General features: G+C 48.1%; 1 protein-coding gene across 1 annotated transcript; it reads right to left on the reverse strand.

Annotated features, from left to right (window-relative positions):
* Nucleotides 1-639: 639 nt before the first annotated feature.
* Usp22 (ubiquitin specific peptidase 22) lies at nucleotides 640-27,464 on the reverse strand. The gene is made up of 13 exons (NM_001191644.2): nucleotides 27,151-27,464; nucleotides 21,058-21,190; nucleotides 19,464-19,577; nucleotides 15,328-15,429; nucleotides 14,374-14,543; nucleotides 10,996-11,143; nucleotides 10,321-10,426; nucleotides 8,742-8,900; nucleotides 7,778-7,904; nucleotides 6,674-6,765; nucleotides 4,826-4,888; nucleotides 3,998-4,147; nucleotides 640-3,289 (listed from the first exon to the last, which is right to left on the reverse strand). Exons 1-13 carry the CDS (start codon nucleotides 27,319-27,321, stop codon nucleotides 3,247-3,249), a joined length of 1,578 nt encoding a protein of 525 aa, NP_001178573.1. The 5' UTR covers nucleotides 27,322-27,464; the 3' UTR covers nucleotides 640-3,246.
* Nucleotides 27,465-27,559: the final 95 nt, after the last annotated feature.

A 27,559-nucleotide genomic window follows, 5' to 3' on the forward strand; every position in this document is an offset into this window, starting at 1 on the left:
TAGGGACCAATGCTGGGGATTGAACCCACATTAAAAATGTTAATGCACTTGCTCTCCCCCTGAACTGCATTCACAATACTTTGAGTGGTTCTTAATCTGAAGATTTTAGACCCTTGAGGGCGGGGGATGTTCTAATCTGATGACAGTGCCACACAGTCATCAGATATAAAGTCATCCAGAATGGGAGGGCCAGAATTTCAGATTTCAGTGGCTTCTGAGACAAGGATGTGATTCGACCAAGTGAGGAGCGGCTTCGCTGAGGAGCTGAGGCTGGAGTGGCCTGGGGCATCCCAGCATCTGCTGTGCACCTCTGCTTGGGCACGCGGCCCTGGACTTCCCAGAGGACCTTGCTACTGAGTGCTGCTACCTCGCTTATGCTCCTGCCCACAGAAAGATAACTTTTTTGCTTTTGTTTTTTGAGCCAGGGTCTTGCTGTGCAACCCTGGCTGACTGGAACATGCAGGGATTAATGTGTGGCCTCCATGCTCACCAGGCAGTGCTAGAACAGTTGATCCACTGCAGAGTGGATGGTGGGAGGACATCTAAACCCACAAGGAACCCATAGCTAGCCCACCCCACTGTAACCTTGTCTGCTGCTGCCCATGTTTTGGCTGTGTTAGTAATGAGGTAAACAGTCAGTTTCAGAATAAAATGCAGTTTTATTATGATATAGGAAAGACTAAAAGCCATCAGGGAGGAGTCGAACAGCCCCTCAAAATGACAAGGGAAAGGAAAGTTACATAAACGTCTTGGTAATAAAACTTCTAACCACAATACAATCATTGGATTTTTTCTCCCTCACAATTTTTTATTTCAAAGCCATAATAAATGAAACAAGCCACTTGTCAAAAAGAACAATGATTTTACACAAGAAAAAGCACACACACCGAGCCAATACAACAGCACTCAGGTTCACATGGTGTGGGGCGCTCAGGTAGTGCCCAGCTCGAGGGGGGCTTCCGGGATGAAGAGAGGTATCGCAGGTCCCACCTAACACCTTAATCTCTCACTGAGGACACTGGAAGAGGGCTCCCTCCCTCTCCTGTGCAGCTGATGCCAGCAGTATATGAAGTCTGCTCACTGCTCCAGACGAGGGGTGGGCAAAGCCACCCTGTGGCGAGATGCACTTCGTGACCATCTGAGCACACACACTATGTGGGTCTTGGATGGGAAACCCTTTTCCTGCCTAGCTGTCCAGAGGAGGAACTGAGAGAACTTCCCAAGCCCACTGCTCAAATATGGCCTTCCTTAGTCATCCACATATGCCTGTCTAGTGGAGACATCATGCTGTGGACTCCAGGACAGAGAGGTAAGGCCAGATGGACGCGTGGCAGTCATGGAGTTGGCTGACCTTGCCATAGGTACAGAGTGAATGCTTTGGGATAGAAAAGGTCAGTCATGTGCCCCGAATACAGGAGGAAACGGGCTGTGTGCTGTGGGGACAGAGGAGCAGGCCTGGCCAGCACACCTGCTCGTCCCCCGCTCTGGCCCCACCCTGCTCTGACGCCATCCACTGCAGTGCCAAGGAGGCAGACCCCCAGGAGCTGCAGGGAGGCTTCCTGTAGGCTTGTTCACAAGCCCGATGTGCTGCCCCAGGGCATCTCCACAGCCGAGTCCCACAAACATGGCTCCATGCCGGAGAGTCTAGGCTGTCATACTGAAAGGATTTTTCTAAAACATGCTTCGAGTCTGTTCTTTACTTTAAATGCAGAAAGAGAAACACACCAGAGAAGAACAGGGCAAGTGTCACCACACGAGGTGGCTTTTGTTGCCTCTGACGTCGGGTGACTTTTACATCAATTGAGCAGCAGTCACTTAATTCTGCCACAGCTACCTCATTCCATCACAACTAGCTAAGGAGCTGGGCTGGACCCTGTACTGCTCTTTATAGCCTGTACGTGAAAAAAAAATCTTATTTTCAAATAGTTAAAAAAAAAAAATCTGTACAAAATCTGTAGTTATCTGTAATGTAAATCACAGGCGTACTTGCTATGCAAACATGATGCACGTGTTACTTGCTATGGACCTACGGCTCAGAGCCTGGCTCTTAGGAAACACTTGCCGGTCCTGAAACTCCTGGGGTGGGTGCCAATAGGCTCCCAGACAAGCACCACTGAAAAGGCAGTGGTGAAAGGAGAAAACACCAAGACTTTAGATTTCAATCTCTTAGAAGCGAGCAACCTAGGCCTTGTCCAGAGATACATGCAAAATATCTTACAATAAACTTCATGATTGACCCTGCCAACAGAACTGGTGATGGAGTCTTCTTATTCTGGCTGTGACTGAAACTGTAGTGAACACAGAGCAGAGGCAAGCGGGTGACACTATGCAATGCAGTCTCCACCTGGACCACTCAGCTTCAAATCTCACGCAGCCACTCACCCACCCTCGCAGGTAAAAAGACCAGAGACCAATAAGAAACATGGAGGATTGGGTCAATGGGACCATGAAGGAATCTACTGCAAAGATCAAGATACTAGGCCCCGATCCCTGGCCACCAGCCGTGTGGGAAGGAAGTCAGGGCACAGGGCAAGGAAACAACACTGATCAACAAGCCAGACACTTGCTCTCAGGGGGAAGAGGCTCATCTAGAATCCCGTACAAACTCAATAATCCTTCACCTCACTATCATCACGTTTATGAACATCACCACCGTGGAAAGGAGCAATGGGGTACAGGGAAGAAGATGCCTACTTCTAGACAACAAAGGGAACCTCTGGGCTGATGTTTCCACATGCAGTTGATGCTAAGTTATCTGTAGGACAGTTGTATCTGTAGCCTGTGGGTGGCCTCGCCCTGGGCCCAGGGCTACCTTACAACTTTAGAAAGGACAAGCCCCCCGCCCTTCATGCCAGAGGGCTGCTGCAAGCACTCTGCCCTCTGGCATCATCTTTGCCCACTCTACAGCTTTGATGGGCTCATTTTCAAGGAGGCAGGTGCTTTTTACCATGTGGGATGGCAGGGTGAAGCACCAGGCAGACAGATGGTCTGCTCTGAAGACACCCATCCCTAGCTTACAAGGTTGAAAAGACAGGTGCTGGAGAGGGAGCTCCTTTCCACCAAGGGCGCACCCCACTCAGCTCTTACGCTCATCCCACCTGACACATCCCCTAGTGCAGGGGGGCCACATGTGAGGCTCGCCTGCACAGGAGGAATGCCATGTTCTGATTCGGGGGAAGCAGGGATCATGTCAGGAAGTTTGCCAACTTGTTCTCTCTCGATTTTTCTGGCCTGCAAGGCAGGAGGCTACTCATATTCCAGGAACTGTTTGTGGTAGAAGAGCAGGTACCTGTGGAGGCAAAGAGGAAGTGAGCTTAGTCCTAACATCCAAGATGGCCTATGCCAGTCGAGAATGGTTCACATGCCTGAATTCTTGAATGGCTACTGTAGGCCCTCAAGAAAGAAAGACGCTGCCTGCCTACCATCACCCAACTTGACTACTAAGCTTACTAGAGAGTAAGTCACTGCAGCCCTGGTGACTTCCTGTAGTCACTACCTCTCCTGTTCACAGTGGTGCTACCCTCATGCAGGGTCCATACCCCTGGCCCAGCAGTGCACTCTTTTCTCTATGGCTTCTCTTCTGAGGATCCCAGGGCCCCAAGCCTCTCATACACCATCTGCATCTACCGTGGGTAGCCTGCCCACCTTGTCCCTGGGGCTGGGAATCCTAAGGAGGCTCGGGATGAAAAATGGATCACAAGTAACAAAAGCAGCAGAGAAGTTGACCCAGAATCTGCACAGCATGGTTAGGTCAAATGCTGAGCACAGTGGTCTCTGATTTAAAAGGCAACTCTGTTCAGCAACACTCCTGCCCTGTAATCATGACCTACAGGCAACTTCTGATCAAAGGAACCACTGTCCTTTCAGCAACAAAGCCAAACTAAATTAAGGTGAACGTGCCTAGTGTGGCGGATGCAGCCAAGCCACTGGCTCTGGTCAGACAGGAGGGCTGGACAAGCATCAGCACAGGGTTCCTCCAGCCCTACCCCAGCCATACCCTTCGCTGTCCAGCACATCTTTGATGCTGGCCTTGGTGATGATGGCGTCATCACACTTGAACCACTGGTCTTTGTGCTGCCGGATGAAGCTGGTGTAGTGGCCACTCTCCAAGGTCCCTTGGTGGTTAACGACAGCAAACAAGGAGTATCTGGTATGAAAAGAGAGAACAGCTGAATTACGGACTGTTGAACTGGCAGAAGAACACCTCCAAACTAAAGCAGAATAAGCTGGCTACAGAGGTGGGAAAGCCAAGTCTGTATCATTCAGCTCTGGCCCAGCAAAAACAATTCCTGGAACCATATCGAATGCAAATGGTGGCAGCAGTGGCAACCCCCAGTGGAAAAAACTACTTTAGTTGGTGGCATCTGCCCGTTCTATCAATAGCAAGAGGAACTGGGCCAGAACCAGGTTCATTAGGTTGAGCTTTTTTTTTTTTTTCCTTTAAAAGATTTATTTATTTTATGTATGAGTACACTAACTGTTTTCAGACATTAAGACACACCAGAAGAGGGCATCAGATCTCATTACAGATGGTTGTGAGCCACCATGTGGTTGCTGGGAATTGAACTCAGGACCTCTGGAAGAGCAGTGAGTGTTCTTAACCACTGAGCCATCTCTCCGGCCCCCTAGGCTGAGCTTCTGAGTAGACTCTCGTCAGGTCTCTATAGTGGGGTTGCCACCAGGAAGACTGTTCAGAGGGGAAGGACAGGTTGGTGGCCTGAGAAATGGGAGCTGAGCATGTGCCTTTCCCTACATGCCACGGGCAGAGACCTACATGACCACAGCATCAGCTCACCCTGCCCCCAGGCCCTGAAACCCCACATACTTGTTGTCATTGTTGAGACTGTCCAGGGGCTGCTGGTACTGCCCATTCATCCTGCTCTCTTTGCTGTAAGAACAGTAATAAACCGGAATTACGACCTCCCCAGACACAGGCTTTGACGACAGCATTAACTGATACCGAGGCATACTCCATCACACCAGTTTTCCTTGGCAGACTGCCCCCGTGTGGCGGTAAGCTATCTAGCTTACCTGGAGCTCCTTGGCCTCCTAGTGTTGGTGCTGGTGCACCTCCCCCACACCCCCATCCTCATGGAGCCTGAATTCAGCCACATGCTGCCCAGGGGCTTCTGATATTGGCTTGTGAAGAGTTTTGCTTATAGTACACCAAATGAAAGGATATGTGTAAGTTAGCCCCACACTACACCCTTAAAAGAACATAAGGGATATATATCATGAAGTCGCTTACTAGCAGTAGGTTGGGCAGAATGGGAGGAGGGGATGAACAGGAAATACCAAGTTTTAAACTAGTTTGATGTATTTACCTACAGCCAAAATAAGCAGAAGACAGCAAGTCCCATGAGACCTTGATATGGGCAACAAAGTCACTCCAGATAGGTAAACAACCCATTTTCCAAAGAGATACCACTGATGGTCTATGATACCATTTCAGCCAGTGACCTATAAACTCAGGACCACAGCTACAAGAAAGGGTATCAATGGCTAATAATAGGAGGCCTGCTCAGGTCAGTATAATGGGCTGAGTGTGGCTTCTGAAGTGTACTGTCTGCATCTCGACCCCCAGAACAGCAAATGTGACCCATTTAGAATGTGCAGAAGGGATAGAGGATGTTGACATGAGGCGTCTAGATGGGCACTATCCTTAACCACTAATACCTAGGAAACAGATACAGATTCAGAAAGGGCCTTGGCCTAGGGTAGTAACAGGCAGACAGGGACCTGGAGCCTCCAGGAGCTACATGAGACTAGGAGGGAACCCTGCCAGGATCCTTCTCACCAAGTTTCATATTTCTGGCTTCTGCTGCTATTGTTGAGAAAATAAATTTCTATTGTTTTAAGCCACCACACTTACAGCTGCATCCACAGACAGCAAACCAAAGGCATTAGCAAGCACTGTAGTTTTTAGAGGGTTAAATTTGATGTAGTCTATGATATACAGGATTTGATCTCAAGGAAGAGAAATCAACCCTGTTTATCTGTATTTCAAAATCTGTCTCCATCAACCAGAAAATGTCACATGTGGATGCCTGCAACCTTATCTTGATGAGTTGCCAAGTCTGAAAGTTGATAAATGATGAAGGATGGTGTACTGGCTGGTCTGTGTGTCAACCTGACACAAGCTAGAGTTATCACAGAGAAAGGAGCCCCAGTTGAGGAAATGCCTCCATGAGACCCAGCTATAAGGCATTTTCTCAATTAGTGGTCAAGGGGGAGGACCCAGCCCATTGTGGATGGTGCCATCCCCTGGGCTGGTAGTCTTATTAGGTTCTATAAGAGAGCAAGCTGAGCAAGCCAGGGGAAGCAAGCCAGTAAGTAACATCCCTCCATGGCCTCTGCATCAGCTCCTGCTTCCTGACCTGCTTGAGTTCCAGTCCTGACTTCCTTTGGTGATGAACAGCATGTGGAAGTGTGAGCTGAATAAACCCTTTCCTCCCCAACTTGCTTCTTGGTCATGATGATTGTGCAGGAATAGAAACCCTGACTAAGACAGATGTAGAGTACAAATGGGCAACACACAGTAAAAGCAGGCTGTTCTGGGGCTGTGGTGAGGCCTAGACAACTGTCATTACCTTGTCTAAAGGCTGGCACTGGGGACGCACCCACCAGAGAACTCGCCTCCTGACACAGACACAGGGGCACCAACTCTTTTTACCTGGAGGCCATAAAGGGCGTCATGTCCAATTCCAGGGGAAAAGACACATATGTGGTGATCTTCCGCCGAAGTTTGGCTGAGTGTTCAAATCGCTGCAGAGATAAGGGAGCAGAGAACAGTGAGCAGACAGAGCAACAGCCAGGAGAACAAGCCTGGAAGCCCAGCAAGGGCCTTGCACTTTCCTGACTGGTTTTCCTGACTCACAAGCCTGCTCAGGCTGTCACACACTGTAGGACCCCCCCGACACCCCAATGCTGGGATCACAGTTGTACACTGTCAAACACAAACCGATCTTTCACATTTTTAAATAGGAAACAGATCATATGTAGCCTTTAAAGACTCAAAACACTACCACTGACCACTCTACCAGCGGACCTTGCTTCGATTCCCAGCACACATACCTGCTCATGTAATGTCAGGCCTAGAGGATCTGACACCCTCTTCTGGCTTCGGTGGGTACCAGATACACATATGGTGCACATGCACACACGCAGATGAAACCCCTGTACATGTCACAACACCACACCCAAATTCCTACTACCTGGCCTTTCCCACAAAGGACCTGTTGACTCTAGACTAGAGTTTGTTTTCTGGATCTTTCTTTTGACGCACACCTCCTGGCCTGGGCCGGGTCTGTTTTTCAGTGAAATGAAAAGTTAAAAGCGGAGTTGGGGAGATGGCTTAGCAGCGCTTGCTGCACAAGCTTGAGCACCTTAGTCCCTATCCCTAGCAACCACACAAAATGCCAGGGGCGAACCAATGCACTTAACCCTGCACTGTGGAGGTACAGACAGACGCATCACTGGGCTTGCCAACGCGAGCCTAACTCCAGGTTCAGTGAGAAACCGGGTCTCCATGCAGTAGGGTGGCACAGGACAGTGTAGGACATCTGCTGGCTCCTCTGCCTGCACTAGACAGAAGTACTAAGGTGTAACCCCACCTCCTACAGCAGCTCCTTCCTTTCTGTACCCTGTCAGCAAGAGGCAGGAAAGTGCAGGAGGCAGCCCTACTTCCTGCTTCCTGGGACTGGCGCACTGGTGAGCTTGAGGCTGTGCTGCAGGCTAACGTGAGGTTCCCCTGTGACTGGTTTTCTGGGAAACTCACTTTGAGATGGAAGCAGGCCACAATGGGTAGCTTCTTCATGGTGAGCTGCTTTGTGGACTCTTGGTAGCTATGGCAACCACTACACTTGATCTTGGCACTGCTTCCTAAGTGTTCTGGTCTGGTAAATCTATAAAACATTTAAAAAAACATGCTTTTACTGAAAAAATAAAAAACACAGAAAGGGGGAAAATAAAAGACATGGAAGAAAGGGGAACACATTATTTTACCACTCAAAGTTCACCAGTAGTTAAAGGTGTCATATTGTACAACACAAAGAGGAACTCTGCCTTCATCTTTTCCTGATTCTCTTAAGCTTGTCGTGTGTGTGTGTGTGTGTGTGTGTACACATATATAATAGTATACATATATAATAGGTCTGGGGAAATGCTAATTTTCTTTAACTTCCAGAAGCACAGCCTGTCTCAGAAGGGAGCATACAGCACACAGCTACACACACATGGCTTAATAAACAACGGTGCATCACTCACAGGCCACCAGTCAGCAATGGGAAGGTCTGACTACCCCGCACGCAAGTCTCTGGGTTCCAGAGATCAGGAAGAGGAGACTATCCCACAGGTGATACGCGGTGAGATTCCTCTCACAAACCTCAGAAATCTAGCGGAAGCCAGACTTGAACTGCTTAGTTGAGGAGCAGACGGGGTTGTGGTTGCAGATGAACGCACGACTGACTGGGAAGGACTGAAGGTCCTGCCTACACCAGCTTCGACAACTGCTCTGACACACGCCCATCCAACCCTCTGTGCTGTAGGGTGTCACGGGGGAGGACTGGGTAAAGGAACCAGGATCGCCATGTCATCCTAGCTCTGCAGGAAATCTATAACGATCTGTTATTTTGTCATTTTTTTCTTCTTGCTTTTTTCCCCCCCGTAATTTTAAAAGATCGAATCACATAGTAAAATGGAAGGAAGAGAGAGATTCTGAACCAACACTGCGGATGTCTCACCTTCGCAGGCAGTCTGTGAGAGTGGTGGTCCCAGACGCGTGGCTCTCCCCATTGACGACACTGCCCTCGCTCCCTGGGCTTAAGGGCCAGAATGGGGTGGAAGAACCGGGCAGGTCTAAACTGATGTCCCAGAAGGGGTCTATGGTGGTGGAGACCCCACTGCAGGGAAAGAGGAAAACACATGAGAACACATGAGGGCTGAAGCCTACTGTGGTCTCTTGAGTCCATCTGTCTGTCCACAAAGTACTTTAGGATAAAACAGGGGTGTCCACAGTCACGACTGTTTGAGGAATCTGGCAAAGTATAAAGTCCTGAGCTACAATCAGAACTCTGTATTCTAGGATGCCCTTCACAACAGAACTGCAGCAACACTGCCCCAGAAACTAGGTGTCCCGAATGGGCAATAACAGAGAGACATCCAGGCATGTAAGGCCAAACCTGGCAGCCCCACAAACAAGACTACTGCATTTAACTAGGCTGACTCCTGCCAAAGGCTTAAGTCACAACATTTGAAAGAGGAAACTCAGAATAAGAAATTGACTAAATAAGGACCGAAACTGAAGACCACCTCTTGCTAACAGACAAGGCCAGAGAGGAAGGAATTCTACAGGACTCAAAGACAAGGCCTCAAAGGAGCACTGCTTCTGGATAGCCACAGAAGCACTGTTAGATTCCTATACCCTGTTCAGATAGCAGGTGGGTACTGAGGGACTGTGGTGTGGATAAAAACAACAGTGTGCAGGGGTGAGCCAAAGGAACAAGGACAAGGCAAGGAGAGGTGGTGGTGGGAGAGGAGCTTCTCTAGCCACTGCTAAAGGAGTCTTTCTTGCTCCTCTCTTGCTCTTGCCCTCTTCCCCTTTGTCCCTTCTCTCCCCATTCCCCTCCCTTCTCTCCGAGTGCTTATGGCCGGCCTCTACTCCTCTTCTTCTCTACCCCCTTTCTCCGCCCTTCTCTGCCCCGACTACCCTCTTAACTCCCCTCCCCATGCCCTGAATAAACTCTATTCTATACTTAACAGAAAGGAAGGAAGGAAGGAAGGAAGGAAGGAAGGAAGGAAGGAAGCAAGCAAGCAAGCAAGCAAGCTCTAAGCAGTGGGTACACTGGAAAGAACTGTGGCTCTGTGGCAGCAAATGGCAAAGGAGCCCATTCACTCTCTGGAGCACAGGGCCAACAACCTGCCACTTACAGGGCTATTTGCTTTGGGTCTTGGCCTGACTATGAAGAAAGCAGAGACATGTGTATGAAGCTGCTAAGGGCACCCTGCTAAGTGCCACAGGAAAACTCCAAAGGCCTCCAAGGGGAAGAGGAGCCGTCAGAATCAGGCAATCTGTCCACTCTGGCATCTTTTTTACCAGAGGTATTTTATCTCAAATGACCAGAGCACAGCTATTTAAATAAACTGTCCCTCACTTTTAACTAGTGTAGGTGCTTCACCATGAGCACCACAGAACTCAGGGAGCCTTCCCTAAGGTGGTGCTGAGGTTTAGGCTTGAAACCACACAGCACTTAGCCTTGCGGGACATGAAGTGCTCTGGCACACTGACACTCACGGTGACTGCTGGCCGGTGGGAGCACTTACTGGCAGACCTGGCATGTGACATCAGACTGGAGCCCACCCGTGAAGATCTGGTCAATGATGCAATTGCAGTGGTTAGGGTTGTTGGCTTTCTTCCCGTTGTCATCACCTGAGATGGAGATGTGGTTATATAAGTGATGTCACAACACGGTACAACTGTCAGCAAGTCCACATCCACTCAGCAGAGGCAGGAACACCAATACTCTATGAAGAGTCATTCCAGAAGAGATCTCTCCTGACAGGGTAAGGTATTTCTTTGGCTGACCTTCAACTGGCAGAAGATCTGCCTGCCTCTGCCACTGGGTGCGGGACTGTAGGTGTGTACACCAGCGCACTGACTCTGGGATCTTTCCTCTTGTACAGATCCCCACCTGTAATCCCAGCACTCACTCGGGGCTGAGACAAGAGGACTACCGCTTTAGGCCAGTATTAGCTACGCAGTGAGACCTTGCTTCCAAATACCCCAAACCAACCGACACTAACAAACACACTGTGGAGGACTCCCTGGAAGCAACCCTGCAGTTTTCCTTACTGGAAACAGAACCTGACTATACTGACTACACGAGACAATCAGGCACACTCCCACAGTTGCCTGGGTGCGCACCAGCCTTGCTCTGCACCATTGCTATGGGAACCCCCGCTTGCCTCAGCCTAGCAGGGAGATGGTAGCAGGCCCACCTTTGCAGTGCCGGTGGAGGACGTCCAGGGCTGCAATGAGGAACTCATGGGCGTCCTGCTGCTCATAACCTGCCAGGTGCCGGGCGTGCGTCCACACCAGGTGCAGCAGCTTGTACGGAATGTGTGGGGAGCGGTGCCCCGAGTAAAACTGTTTAAAGAGAAGGAAAGGGACAATAGGACACCTGCCAGTCTTCATCATACAAAACATCACAGCTGCAGACTGGGTAGGACTAGTTTGATCAAATGGACTTGCTTTCTGTTTGCAAACTGGATTGTTATGTGGACCCACTTTCCTCCACTTTATTTCCACTGATAAGCCCACACAACAAATAGCAAACTCAAGTGACTCACTCTACAATGTGTGCCTCACAAAACCCTGCCCACCCTCCTGGGTGGTGTCTGGCTGCAATGGGGCCACTGAACATGAGCAAACTGCAGCTGGCCTTATATCTTGCACATGCTCAGGGAGCCAAGAGAAGTCTACTGCTGAGACACTAGACCCAGAGGCTCACTTCCACATCATGCTTCCTGCAGTGGAGAGCCCAGAGAGCCCTGCCTGGTTAGACACATATGACCAGTGAGCAGCTCAGGTTTCCCCTTCTGAGCCACTGTTGTGTTTGAGCCTATTCCTCACACAGCTGCTGACATTTACTTATTTACCTGTGTTTTATCAAGTGGCATTCTAGCTAGATATCATATGACTGGGCGAGAAGAATTGAATGTCTCAGAGTTTGGAATACTTGCCAGGACATTACTGAACCCAGCAGTCTGAAAATGCTTGTGTGCTCAGAAGTTGTAGGTCTCAGACTATTCGGAGTTCAGATTTCGGGGCAAGGACGCAGAGCCTGTGCCAGCATCTCTTCCTCAAGGCCATCCTGCTGCTTTTTATCATTGGTCTATGTGTACAATAAGCCCTACACTCAAGGAATGGGGCATTCCTGATTCCTCACCCAACTGATGTTGCTGCTTTGTAAATGGCTGCCAGTACCAATCTGTCACCAATGCAAACAGCTATCAAGTGAGCGAGTCTCCTGAGCCTGCAAGCCCTTTTGCATCCCGAAAAAACCAAAGCTAACTCCTGGGCCATTTTGCAATGAGGGACTCAAACTCAGGGCCTCAGGTATACCAAGCAATAGGTCTACTGCCGAGCTTCATCCAAAGGCTGTCTGTAGACTGAGAATTATAAGTTCATTCTTAAAAGGATCATACATCTCTTCTAAGGAAAGTGATCAACGGCACAGTAATGCCAAGAGCCAACCAGACACCCATTTATACCAGAATGCATTTCCTAAGTTCATCATCATTATAACCAGGGCTTCTTTTGCCTGAGAAGCCACTTCATGGAAACCCACAGTACAAAATTAAGTACATTTAAGGCCATTTTAGAAATGGGGAAATTCCGTTTTAATCCTAAGCCTTTAAAAACAAAACCAAAAAACTCTGAAACTCAGTTCATCAATTCAAACAGCAATTTTTCAAAACAAAGATTCAACACCACAATCTAGAGATATATGAAGACATAGTTACATGTTGAGAAATGGCAGGAAAATACTCAATGCCTTTGTTTTCTGAAATGGCTTCGTTGCATTTTGGTAAAAGCAGAAGACTGCATGGACAGTAAACCACAGAACAGTCTTAGTCACTGAGGCGTCTCAGGCAGTCTTACGGGCACTGACACAGGGAGCAAAGTGGATGTGTTGTGTGTTAAATCAGGCTGAGGTGAGGCCATACAACGCAATCCTGGAAGTGCTGCTGGGATGGTCACCCCAGAGTCAGCGCCTACCTGGACCCGCAGCTGTGACGGTTAGGCTTTCACGGTTTGTTTGGTTTGGTGACCTCTACAGTTCCTGTCAGGACCCATAAAACTGGATATTGTGTTTTCATGTATTAGAAATAGAAACCCAGAGAAACTCAATAGACAGTCTGAAGGTAACTTAGGAAGTATATACTGACCAGGGAAGGTGTGGAAGGAATTCTCTGTTTGTGGCATTGAATTGGTAACCACAGTGTTGGAATGTGTAACATTTTGGGCTTTGTTTATCAGATGGAAGGTGTTTAACTTCTACTAGTAATGAACAGCTAGAGACTAGAGCGAGCAGCAGATCCACACGGCACTAAAGCCACGACGTACTTGCTGCAGTAGACTAACACTGCACACTGAAAACCAAGGACAGCAGCTTAACCAAGGTGCTGGAGAGAAACACTTTCCACAAAACCCTGTATACTGAAACATTTACATCTGTAACAGTAAAAACTGGAAACCACAGCAGTGTCGGACCCAGGCCCCCACTAACTGCACTATGACCACTCCGCAAAAGAAATGTTCTTTGGCAAGAGAGAGAGCCCACATGGACCTTGATGTGCCACACCAAGGAGACACAGGCAAACCTAGTAGAAGGGTGGAATATTGCATATACACAACACTTGGGAAATGTGCTACACAGCCATCCATGTCACATGCATGGGAATGGGAATTCTGGGGACAAAAACCTGTGTCGCCTATGAAGGTGGAGGTGCCTCACATTTGTCAACTCACAGAACTATATACTAGGATGTTTCACTGGATACAAATTATACTTTACTAAGCCTGAGTTTAAAAAAATAAATCAAGAGAGACGCATTTGTCACATTGTAACTGGCTGTTTACCCCAGTGAAGTCCAGGACTCATTTTGTTCAGCTGAGTCATCTCAGTTGCAAAGCCACTGTGTAACTGTCCACTGCTCAACCCTGGGCTGTGACATAAAGCAGCCCAGACAACCTGTGAGCAAAAATGCCTGGATGCAGAGTGGTAAAAGACCCCTGAAAGAGATGAGGCCTGTCTGCTGGCTTCTGTGCAGGGAAGGGGCCACTCTATTTCTAGGATGGGAAAAGAAGTTATTTCAGTTCTAACACCTGGCCTGAGTCTACTTAGACAGTAGGTCATGATATCAAACCTGAGCAGGTTCCGCCCCTGAGCGAGGGGACAGGCATCGACAGGCACAAGTATGGCTATGATTCATTAGATCACGGACGCAACCGTAGCACTCTCTGTGCTGCCAGTCTTCAGGGCAGAAGCCTTCGACAAGACACACCTGGGAAGGTGCACATCTGCAGATTTCTGCAGGCAGCAGACAGCGGAGCTCTTGAGACAAATGCCATCCATAAGTTCACTCGGCCATACCTGCTACCTGGAGGGCTTCTCTCCTAGGTGAACAATGTGCCTCCAAAAACCAAACAACCCATCTCTAACAATCCCTTTGTAAAAGTCTTGTCTTCTACAGTACAGTCACGTAGTGGAAGATAATTAGGCAAGCTTGTCATAAGTCTATTCCACCTCTTTTTAAAGAGAGGGAAAGGCAGATGTATAGCTGTCCCACCCAAGAAGCAGCCGCACTCACCTCCTGGAAGAGAGAGGACATCTCGCAGACCAGGCAGGAGCTGGGGCTCTGCATCTCACAGCGGTGCCTATCTGACAGAAAGAAGTCCCTCAGAAGCGGCGTGTGGGTTAGCGCCTGCACGATGCAGTTCATGAAACATGTGTTCCCCAGGTTGATCAGTCCACGCAGACCTGGATGGAAAGTCATCGAGAGCACGGTCACCTGTGCACTGAGCTCAGACCAGTTCCACCTCCACGGCCAGCCACTGTCTTCAGCTGTCCGTGCAGCATGAGAAGAGAGGGAAGTGTCGGGCTCACTTATCTCAACGGGCTGCAGAACGCTCCTCACCACTGCCCTTCCACTTGGTCCTTACATTTCACAAATGCATTTACCATGAAAACAGGCAGGCCAAAATGGAGCCTCTTCAACAAGGCAGTGTTTTCAAACAGCTCTAAAATATACTTCCTCCTTTCTAGAAGACAGTCAGCATGAGGGGTGAGTTAGGTAGGGGTGTGTGTGTTTGTGTGTGTATATGCACAAAACTTTTAATCCTAGCACTTGGGAGGCAGAGAAAGGTGGATCTCAAGAGTTCAGACCATCCTAGTCTACAAAGTTCCAGGTTGGGGAGAGATGGTGACACCCTCTGTCACTGGCCTGTCACCTCTCTATTAGCTTTGACTTGTTACACTGGATTCCTTTCAAATAGGAAGACGCCAGAGCTGGGAGGAAGCATCTGGACTCACCCTCTGCATCCCACATCTCCAGCAGCCCCTGAAGACCAAGTACTAGGGAGCTAGAAGCTTGGCAAATCCAGGAGGGACTCAGTGAGGCCAGGCCTGCTGCCTCCGGGGAAGGAGCTAAGCAGGGCCGAGGACAGCACCCTGTGCCCTCACCAACCTATGGTGCAGTTGGAGGTGATCTTCCTGGGGAAGGAGCTAAGCTGGGCTGAGGACAGCACCCTGCGCCCTCACCAACCTATGGTGCAGTTGGAGGTGATCTTCCGCCTCTTCGGGTTGTGCTTCAGCAGCTCCAGCTCTCGTTTAGTTGGTTCCCAAGTCGAAAACTTCTCTCCAACACCTAAGGAGGTAAAGGACAGTCTTACGGTCGCTAGCTAAGATCTCCTGTAAATAAAAGCTTTGATGACTTGACACACATCGGGCTGCATTTTAGAGAGGCACCCTTCTAACACCCTACTGTGCTGAGAGGTGTCAGATCACCCACGGGAGCCCCCCTCAGTGAGTTTCTATAAAAACGCCATGCTTACTGAGTCAAGGAAAGGAACCCAACCTATCAAACCCCCAGACACCAGTGTTTTTCAAACGCCTTGGATCCCGGGGTGGAGATGGTGGCACCAGCTGCAATGGGAGCAACTCAGTAACTCGTGAAGGATCTTCTGGCAAATGAGACTGACGAGGAAATGTACTTTTGAGCGTGGGTCGCAGCTTGGCAATAGAACATTTGTCTACTGTACGTGTAGCCCATATTTGCTCTAAAGAATTGTATGAGAAACATAAAGCACACTTTGTTTGTTGTCTGAGTTTTGGCCTCACTGTGTTGCCCTGACTGACCTGGAACTTACTGGACTGGGCTGGTCTCAAACTTGAAGGTCAGCCTGCCCATGTTCCAAGGGCTAGGATTGTGAAACCATGGACCACCACACCCAGCTTAAAATGCACTAACTTCTGATCTGTCCGCCGATATACCACAGAAGACTGTAACCCACAACAATGATAGCCAATGGTGGGGAAGTGCACACCTCACTCAGAGGGACTGCCCCACACTACTTAAAATTCCTAATTCAACACACTTGAATCACACTGAAGAATTCTGTTCTACCCTGCCACATGTATGTGTTAACTAACGACTCAAGTGTCCTGCAGAAAGAACAATATATCCCCACATGACAGTGATAGGCATCATTCTGAGGGGCCAGAAAAAAAATACAAATCAGATTTTCCTTCAGAAACAACCTGTTAAACACAAAACCCTGACCCCTCAGGAGACTGTGCCATATGATGGCTAACTTTTTGTCAATTCAACACAGCTAGGATTATCTGGGAAGAAGAGACCTCAACTGAAAAATTGCTTTCATCCAATTGGACTGGGGAGGTGGTCCTGGCGAGTATAAGACAGATAGTGAGTGAGCCGTGAGGAGCTTTCTTCCTCCATGGCCTCTGCTTCAGTTCCTGCCCTGACTTTCCCACGTGGTGGACTGAGACCTGGAAGTGTAAGAGGTTCTGTTAGTGTTTTTATTCCCAGCAACTGAAAGCAAACTAAGACCCAGGGAGTTTCCAATAAAGAACAGCCAGGCATGGTGGTGCTCTACTCCCCTGCACAGAGACACGGGCTCCCTCGTTAAGTGACATAGCAGAACCAGCACTGTTAACACAGACAACTATGAGTCTCTCTGAAAAGGAAAAGCCAGAGAAACCCAGAAGTAATAAAGAATAAAACTTCCTAACACTTCTGTACCTGGGACCAAGTGTGTGACAGAGAGCACGTGTAAGGACAGAGACAGAAACACAAACCTACAGGGACTCCAGAGCCACCAAGCACCTGCCAGGAGTGCAGCGTCTAAGCCACCAGGGAGGCTTAGCTGCTCCACTCTCCCATCTACTATCAGGACCGATGCCTGTCCTACAAGGAACTGATACGCTGTTTTTGGGACTACCTTTTCCAGAACACTGTGGAGCTGAGGGCAAACCCCTAGTCAGGGATCTATCTTTGCAGTCACTCAGCTGGATGAGGTAGGTGATGCACTGATGTGGAAGCTCGGTCAAGCCAGGTTCTCCAATGTGCCCTCAAAGTGAGTTGTGCCCCCTTCCTGACCCAGGCAGAACTGCAGAACCCACAGCCACAGGGACATTGCCTGGCCAGGCTGATGCTCTGGGAATGAAGGAACGAGCTGATGGAGGGCTCATCCATTAAATCAGATGTCTATCCACACAAATGCAGGAATGGCGGGCTCTCCTTTGCTCCCTGTAGCTCTCACTGCCCCACCTCATCAAGTTCTACCAGACCTGAAGGAAATGCAGGCTCACTGTGACAGACCTCCCGTGTTAAGGACATTATAGAGAAAAAATTTAAAATGCCTCTAAATCCTATGCAGTAAAAGTCATTCCACTGGACAGGGAAGATGGCTTATTGGCTAATGTGCTTGCTATGTAAGCATGACAACCTAATTAAGGATCCCAGCACCTAGGCAGAAGCCAGGCACAATAGCTTGTGCTCATGACCCCAATGCTGGGGCTAGAGCCAGCCCAATCATTAGTAAGACGGTTGAAATGTTGTTGAAATGTTGTGTTCTAGGTTTGGTAAGAGATTTTGACTCTAAGTGTATGGTGGGGAGTGACAGAACACCAGATGTTGACGGGAGGGGTGCACGCGGACAACCAGCAAGATTTAAAACTCCTCTCACTAGAGTTCCGTCACTATGGGGTCATATAGTCGTTAAATATCAGATTCCATTAACGAAGGCTATAGTGCATACAAAATCATAAAGTATTTTCTAAAATTTTTTGTGTAACATTTATGATGTGAGATCTCTTTTTTATGACGGGTTAACAGAAGACCCTAACCTCTGCAAACGGAAATGTGCAAGGAGCTACAGTGTGGCTTCCATATATGTAGTGAACGGAAGGATTATCTTACTATTCTAAACTTTACCAAGAGATAAAATAGTCTGTACTTAAGGCGTAATTAAATTGTTACCATATGCTTTTATCTAGCATTCAAAGTTTCTAAGAATTTTTTTACTAAATAGAATGTAAATTTAGGAAGTAAAAGTTGTAAGACTGTGTAGTGATGAACTGTTAATCCCCTGGGTTTCTGCACTTTTTGCCAACCGCCCAGAGTTCTCTGGATTTGAGAATGAAAGACACAGACACAGACGCATGTGTGCAGCACTGTTTTTAGTATTCCTTACTAGCTCAGAGGCTGGCACTTCCTGAGCCTCCCGAGGCAAGGCCAGCACTGCCCCTCCTGAGTTACCACTTTCTAATCTATATCTTATCTTTGCTGCCCTGCTTCCTTCTGGGCAGGTCTCCCATGGGGCCGCTTCCCCTTTGCACCTACACTTCAGCTATCTCACCCTCCTCTCCTTCAAGACATGGTCAGTCCTACGCCCCTCTCATGGCCGAATCCCTTGTTCCTTGCCCCTGCAGTTTTTTTTTTTTAACCCAGGAATCCTAAAAGTTCTGCCTCTTTTTTTTTTTTTTTTTTTTTGGTTCTTTTTTTTTCGGAGCTGGGGACCGAACCCAGGGCCTCGCCTCACGCTTCCTAGGCAAGCGCTCTACTACTGAGCTAAATCCCCAATCCCGTCCTGCCTCTTTCAATGGCTGCAGTTGCCAAGCCATTGTCCATTGGTAACTTTATTTCCCAGTCAGAGCCTGGGTGCAGGCTTCCTTTAGCCTACGTGCAGGACACTGCAAACACGTTTTTTTGTTTGTTTGTTTGTTTTTTGGGTAACACAATTAGCATGAGAACACAAGCCGATACAGACTGACACTGTGTAAGGATGTACTTCTGCATGGTTTCTGGACTTTGCTTTACCTGGAACACAAACTTATCTTGTGACAGGCTGTTTTTTGCTATGTATGAAAGAGAATGAAATTCCTTATGGTATTGTCTCCAAGGTCAAGAAGAGTTTGAATTATGTAGGTACAGGCATATTTCAAGTTTTTGTTTTTTCCTTTTTAGCAGCACCAGGGTTCAAGTCCTAGTCCTTGTATATACTAGGCAACAGCTCTACCATGAGCTAGACACCTAGCCCAATATTTTAGAATTTTCGCACCAGCAGCAAGAGGCAAGTCTCCCAATTTGCCGTGCTTGAGAACTGAATAAGAAATGGAGAGGTTGTAGTGTGTAGCATATCTCCCGTAGGGAGGATGGGCAGCCTGGAGTATTGTGGTGGAAGTGCCATTCATCCTCCCTTGAGGACCAATAACCCACTTGGGCTAAATCTCCACACTCCCCACAGAAGTTACCACTCCTACAAGCTGTATGGCTGCCACAGAGAGTTAGCACTTGTTTTACTCTCCTACCTGGCGCAAACCAGCTTCCCCAACTACTTCTGGGTCACCCAGCCTTCTCTCTAAGCATGGTGAACGCACCTTGCATCTTCCAAGCCTTGCGCTGCTCCTCTTTGGCAATGATTTCTATGTCTTTGTCATAGATGTAGTCCTGGCACAAGAAGCAGTAAATACCTCCATACATCAGGTCAATGGCTGCAGAGAGAAGAGGGAAAAGAACATAATGCAACCTGGCATGGCAAGGTAGTTCTTCAGACAGCTGAACTCAGAGCCATGTTCTAGACACCACCTCCCAGATTATCTTCCTCCTTGAGTTACAGGAGCTCCAACTTCCAGGGTTTATCTAGGGTGGGTGAAGCGTGTCTTCTAGCTCCAGAAGCTTCCCGGAGGGCTTATCAAGAATAACAAACACATCGAGTCCTGTAAAGGACTAATTTATGGATTGGGACACTACTTCAGCTGCGCAAGCTCAGAACTCAAAACTAGGGCTAACAGAGCATTTACTTTAGGTCCACAGGCTTTCCCAGCAACCTGACTGGGGAACAGGGCTTTGTTACATCCTGAATGGCTGGCAATCTAGGAGAGGCAACAGCGATTTGCTGCTTCCTCTTGTCTTGACTATATTGCTCTCTCCAGGGACAGGAGAAATAGTAGCACTGCTACTTTAAAATTCATGAGAATTGGAACTGCTGGGCCACAGGATAATTCTAGGTGTCACTTTCTGAGGTGCTGCCAGACTCTGAAAACGCGTATTCCACTGAAACAATGACTTTCTTTACAATGGGATAAAAAGAAAAAAAAAACAAAAAAACAAAACAAAACAAAAACAATAAAACAAACAAACAAACAAAAAACCAAAAAAAAAAAAAAAACCAAAAAATCAAAAACCTTGGGAAAGGTATAGAGGGAATGGAAATATCCTCATTGAGTCAAAGGACAAATCTCAGGGAAATTAGTAAATATTTCAAGAGAAATGAAAATTAAAACCTGCCAAGCATGGTGGTTCACACCTTTAATCCCAACATGGGAGGCAGAGGCAGGTGGATCTCTGAATTCACGGCCAGTCTGGTCTACAAAGAGAGTTCCAAGACAGAGGGGGGAAAAAATGAATGAATAAATGAATGAATGAATATGAAGGACCGAACAAACGAGGGAGCAAGCCTATCACACTAAACTTCTGGATTTGGGGAGGGTACACACAATGCTAAGATGGGAACTGATGGCTGTAAATGCTCACGTTAACCAAGAGGAAGCCAAGTGTGATTATGCACGTCTAGAATCCCAGCACACTGAAGGCTGACATTGGAGGATCCCACTCGGCATGGGGCCGTCCTGAGTAACGTGACAAGACAGAGTGGACATACCTACACTGCCAGGACTGGGGTGTGGAAGCAGGAGCCACACAAACGACTCTAACCCCTCACCCCTCCCACAGACACTGAATATGCCTGACATCTACAAAGCTCAGCTAGCCTTTCATGAACCCACCTGATGGAAACCAGGAAAAACCCTTGCTGAAATTTAACACCAGTTTAAAAAGCTTCAAGCAAATGGTACCTGCCACTTGAGTTCAGTTTCAAAAGGACCATTCCATCATAGTAGGCCTTTTGGGGAGATAGCATGCTGGCTCACAGAGCCTATGCCTGTTCCAGTCCCCTGTGGGAGGGAGCCTTACCCAGGTTGTGCCGCTTTGACTTAGCATGGTCATGGATGTGCTTCTTCGTGAAACAGCCAAAGAAGACACAGTAGAGGCAAGAGTGCAGCCGGTTCAGGTGAATGCCGCAGACATGGCAGACACAGGACTTTGCCTGGAATTCAGATAACAAGTTATGAGCAGTGTGATACAAACAGGAGATCCCAAGAGGAAACAGAAACCATGGAGGAAGGGCAGGGACTGTCTTCTTAGTCTTCTTACCACTATAACATATCACTACATTCTTTCCATTCTCTCCAAAGAACTTAGTTTGGCTCAAAACAAGAGCACAGCTATGATGGTATCATCACATTCCCATGCCCCGTCCTGACTTGCACCTCAGGCCAGCACCACCTGCACTCTAACCAGCAGCTCTGACACAGCCGTCCTTAACCCCAGAATCATTTTGAGGTTTGCGAAACAAGGTTCTTAACCCAAGAAGGGAGGCATAAATCAAAGCAATATATGGGAACAAAAGAGAAAAGTCCACTGTCAAGAAAGAGAACACAGAAACCCAGCAAGGCCATCACAGCAAATATGAACATAGTGGTAGGGAATTCTAAATATTCACACTACCCAAGCATATGCCAATCTGTAGCACCACGGGTCAGGTACAGAAAGAGGAAGAGTTATGGAACGCTCACTGGGCAACCAGGGTGCAATGTGACACAGAAATCAACGGTAAGAACAGACACCCAAGTCCGATATGAAATCAGAACCATCCAAGCACACATCTGAGCTTTCCCAAAGTCTTCACAAGAGTTCCACCTGACAAGAGCAGTGGAGGGGGGAGACGAAACAAAGTAACCAGTCACAGCAACAACTGACTTAAACAGAACCACTTGCTGATATTAGTCACCAAGCAAAATAACATACCATCTACTAAGTCAATGAACAGATAAACAATGGCACCACTCTGTAATAAGGACATGCTGATTTGGGCAAGGACATGGACCACTAGCTACAGAACACACAGAACAAGCAAACCCCTGCAGACTGTGGCTAGGGAGGACAGGGAGCATATGCAGTGTGCCAAAATCTGGTAGAGGTGGGCACAAACCCTATAGCAATGAATACTCCAACTTACACTCCGATGTTCTTTCAACCATGAGAGGTAGCATTTTGCTCTGCTGTACTTAGACTTCTGGGTTTCTGGGTTTTTTGTTTCTTGCCTTTTGTTTTGTTTTTTTGTTGGTTGGTTTTTTCCTAAATCTGTGATTAAATTTGGATCCAGAGTGCCCAGCAGGCCTATCTACTGAAGGTGTGGTCCCAGTCAGTTCTCACTATAGGTAAGCTCAGGGAGTTTAGTATCTGAAAACAATACATGTCAGGGACTACATATGAGCTAGCCATATTCCTTCATTATTCCTGGACAGTGTTCATTATTATTGTCACAGACCATGTCCTCATTCTTATGAAGGTCAATGGCAATAACTACCAACATGCCACCAACCAATTATTTTTTAAAGATTTATTTATTTTATGTATATGAGTACACTGTTGCTGTCTTAACCACAGAGCCACCTCTCTAGCCCATCACCAACCAATTCTTAACGTGGGGAAGGGAATAGCAAAAGTGGACCTGGAGATGGCACAATAGTTAAAAAAAAGTACTGGCCGCTCTTGCAGAGGACCTGAGTTCAATCCCCAACAACATGGCAACTCACAACTTCCTGTAACTCCAGCTCCAGGGAATCGGACACCCTCTTCTTGCCTCTGTAGAGGCCCACAATGGTACACAGACATACATCAGGCAAAAAACTCATACACATAAAATAAAGAATGGTAAAAATGAACCAATGAAAAGCATATAAACAGATGACAATTATTTTCTGACATTATTTATTGTAGGTTTCTTTTTCTTATATAAAAGGAAAGTATTAAACTGAATAGATAAGCTGTAAAACTCCTAGACTTCTGCAGAGTGTTATGCAGAGAAAGGCTATAATCTGCCATGTGAATGAATCTCAGCATACGTAACACTGAGAAAGGGTCTACATAGTAAGTACACACTGCATGCTCCTGTCACATAAAACACAGAGGCAGGCAGCAAACCACATGCCAGGAAAGCTTTAGTAGATACCCAGGAAGGTGAGAGTAGACTGGCAGGAAGAGACGGCTGCTCGCCTCTGGGGGGTGGGGGTGGGGGCTCTGTTTTTTCAAATGTATTTACACGTGTGTGAAAGTGTACAGTGTCACAGGGGGTGTGCACATCAGAGAACCACCTGTGGAAGCTGGCTCTTACCCACGGAGGTCCTGGGATCAAATTCAGGCCACCAGGTTCAGTGGCAAGCCACCTCTATACACTGAGCCACCACACTGGCCCGTTTTTGTCTATTCTATTAAATCAAGATGTTCACATCCTCTAATGTATGGTTTAAAAAGCAGAATATAAAACAAACACAAAGAGGACCCACTTAGGTAAACTAATGAGTGTAATCCTGCAATAATTTAAAGGATCACGGTATCTGACTGGATGAGCACAGGGCGGTTATTGGGGGCCAAAAAGGTAAACAGTTTAAAACTGTGAAGTAACTTGAGTCTTCTAAGGGGTATGATTCCAACATATAAAATAAGCAGAGTCTCTGTGCTATCTGACAGCAAGAAAGTCCTCATAGATGGCCTGCCTCTTACCAGTTGGTGACATTCTACTGTGTAATCCACACAACGAGACTAAGGCAGAACTGCAGGGCTGCTACTTGCATGAAAGACTTGTCTTTCTGGGTGAATGGATTTAAAAAAAAAAAAAAAAAAAGGTCAGAACAGCTTCCCTTCCTAGCATCATTAGCTAGTCAACAATCAGCAATCCTCCTGCCTCACCTTTCAGAGTGCTTAGACTACAGGTGTGTACCAGTGTTTTGCTAAAGTCAAGGCCTTATCTCTGTTCTTCCTGGTCATTGCAAATTATAGAAGACAGTCTGGGGTTAGCACTAAATGCTTGCCCAAGTTACCTCCTTCCTAAGAGATGGTGATGGGACCAGAAGCTAAACCCATGTGAACGATGAGGTAGAGGCTGGAGGTTGTAGCCCCAGGGTCTTGGAAAGGGGAGGCCAGGATGGATTCTTTCTAGACTCCTGGCAGGGAAGCCCTCCGGACATTTCACTCCAGCTCAGCACTTGGGGCCTGAGACTTTTACAGTACTGTCATTTGTTACAGCAGCTGAGAACAGTGGCAGAGGTCATGGCAGCTATTAACCCCAGTTTCCATCTACAACATTGCTAAGTTTAAAGACGAATTCCCACTCGTCCTCAATATTCAGGTTTTAAACCCCATTTAGGGGTCATCATGAAGCAGCCAGTGAGACAGCACAATGGGGAGCCCAGGGTGCTGCTGGGGTCCTGTGAAGCACAGCCAGCTTGTAGAGCCAGTGGCAGCTAAGCTGCTTTCTACCCAAACAGTGGTTGTTGTGGGCTCTTGGAGAAAATGAGGCTCCTGAGCTCAGCCTGTACCCAGAGCTAATTCTGTGAGCTAGTGGAAGGAGCTGGAAGTTGACCTGGAATAGGCATGCAGGGAGCCTTTGCAGCCACATCCACAGGAAGGTGCTGACTCTCCTGAGTCACCCTCCCCAGGCTAGAAACAACCCTGACAGATTTACCTACGATGCTTCTTTACTTTTTTAAGTAGTCACATAGTGGTTTCATTATGACATCTTAATACATATTTGCTTGTACAACCAATACCACCCTCTCCTTCCTCAACTTCTTGGAAATGCCCCCCACCCCATGTCCCCCTTCTGCTCCGCTGTGCTTAGTCCTCCGGACCTATCCTTAGGAGTGTTGTGGCTTGGTCACCAGGCAGTCCACATCACCACCGGCAGTCTGTACATGGCCCCCTCTCCCCCATGCATTTGCTGTCTATCACTTTTCTTTTTTTTTTTTTTTAAGATTTTTTTAAATTTATTTTACATATGTGAGTACACTGTAGCTGTTTTCAGACACACCAGAAGAAGGTTTCAGATACCATTACAGATGGTTGTGAGCCACCATATGGTTGCTGGGAATTGAACTCAGGACCTCTGGAAGAGCAGTCGGTGCTCTTAACCACTGAGCCATCTCTCGAGCCCTCTTATCACTTTTCTTGAGGGTAACTGTTTTGCCTGGGATGAGATGGAATCTCAGCGCAGTTTTAACCAGCATTGCTCTGATGGCTGAAGATGAATACCTATCCAGATGTTTACTGGTCATCTGTATTCTTTTTTTTTTTTTTTCCCACCACCATGCATGGCCAAACTTTCTTTCAAAAGACTCACTCGCTGACTTATGAAATGAAAACATTCTGAGTCAGAGGGAACTTCAGGAGCGAAGCTCTGTATCCAGCTGAAGCTTGCGCACCTTCAGAGCAAGCTACCTGCCTTCACTCCCTACTTCACTGTTGTCCACCAAAACAGTGCCGGTCCTGAGTGTTGTACTGGTGTCTGAACTCTCGGCTGTGACACCATTTAATAAAGCACTTGTAGCACGGTAGAAATTGAAATATCGAGCTGAGCAGTCCTAATTAAAAAGGAAACTTTTCATTTCCTTGTGTGATGCTATACAAGAGAGGCTGGGGAGATGAGAAAGCAAAACAAGAAAAGAGAAAGGGGGAGGACTTCTCCATTTAATCCAATGTAAAAATGACTTTACAGCAGCAACAGAATGGATCAGTGACAAAATTATGACCTGTGGAACTTTGGTGCCAATCTGGTATTTTTGTCCTGGTGTAATGGTTCACCTCTGTGATTCCAGTCCTCACAAGGCTGAGGACAGGAAGACTGGGTGTTTAAGGTCAGCCTGGACCACACAGAAAGACTCCTGTCTCAAAATACAAAGTAACCCAACTCTAGTATTTTTTTTTAATCATATGCTTCTATTACCAAAAAGTCTTGCTCCAATCCTAACAGACTCTCTGTTAGAACATAAGCCTTTAATGCCCTAAAAGATACATATTGTGGCCACGATGGGTTTTAAAAAAGGGAATTTAGCTTGGGGTGCGGGGCTGGGTGGTGGTGGTGGTGGTTTGCATTCACCTTTAAAACCATCGTTCCAGAAGCAGAGGCAGACGGATCTCTGTGAGTTAGAGGCCAGCCTGGTCTATAAATCGAGTTCAAGAACGCCAAGGGCTACAGAGAGAAACCCTGTCTTGAAAAACTAAAGTGGGAGAATTTGATGCTTAAATGATATACCCAGTGGATTTGTCAGTTCTCCCATTATAAAACGCTGCTCAAGTTAGAAACAAACAATTCCCCATTCCAGTTTTCACCTTCAAAATCAAATTGTAATAATGATTTTTTTAAGATTAAAGAATAACATTTTTCCACCTCCAAATCACTAGTAAAATAATCACAGCTGCTGAGATTTACAGGGCCAACAAAATAGCCACTACCTCGATGGCTGCGGCTGTCAATCACCTCCTACTAAAATCTCGATTCTCAACTCAAGTGCACAGAGGCCCTGCCAGCCTCAGGTGTCCGCGTCGGTCCCCATCCTCGGGAACCCGCTGCGATCCACAGAACTACCCTGCAGACCCCGACCCCCCACCGCGACCTTTACAAACAAGGACTACTCCGCAAAGGAACGTCCAGACAGATCTTCCTCCTCCGGCTCATTTTTAGCTCAGATCCCTCTCCTCATCCCCTCCAGGCTTCCGTCGCCACACCTCCAACAGCGCCAACTAGGCGGTCCTTTGCCCCCTCCCAGCACCACTACGCTTCCTCTAGCCCCCTCCCTGCACCACGACGCTTCCTCTAGCCCCCTCCCTGCACCACAACGCTTCCTCTAGCCCCCTCCCTACAACGCGAGGCTCCCCCTAGTCTCCCTTCCAGCATCATGATGCTTCCTCTAGCCCCCTCCCTACACCACGAGGCTTCCCCTTTCCCCCTCGTACCAGGATGCTTCCTTTAACCCCTTCCTCGCACCGCGAGGCTTCGTCTTGCCCCTTCCTCTGCCCCTCCCCGGCACAGCGAAGCTTCCCCTCACGCCCACCCCTCAAGGCCTGGCTCCCTCTACTTCCTCCCCACACTACCAGGCTTCTCCTCTCCCACTCCCACCTACACTCCCCGCATCCCAGCCCGGAGAACGGCGCAGGACTAGGGCTCACCTTGCGCTTGCGAGCCTCGGCAGTTCCGCTCCATACGAAGCACTGGTAGATGGCCCGCAGGTTTTGCTTCCAGTTGTCCACCTTGAAGCTGCCCAGGTGCGAGCAGCCTGGCGGCGCCACCGCCAGCTCAGCGTCCATGGCCTCGACCTCAGGCTCGGGCCTGGCCACCATGGTGGGCAAGGCCCGGGCGCGCGGGGCAGGCGGCGACGGGGGCGAGGACGACGCCAGCGCGGCGAGAACAAAGCTGGAAGGACAAAGACCGCGTTGAGAACCGAGGCAGACGACAGCAGCACAGACCGCTCGCGCAGCTCTCCGACTTCGAGGAGGGCGGGGCGGGGTGGGGCGAGGCGGGGCTATCCGCGGGAAAGGATAACGTCACCCAGTCCGGCGGCCTTAGTGCGCAGGCTCC

This window comes from Rattus norvegicus, chromosome 10 (genome assembly GCF_021556685.1).
Source record: "Rattus norvegicus strain SHRSP/BbbUtx chromosome 10, alternate assembly SHRSP_T2T, whole genome shotgun sequence".
Classification (NCBI taxonomy): Eukaryota; Metazoa; Chordata; class Mammalia; order Rodentia; family Muridae; genus Rattus; species Rattus norvegicus.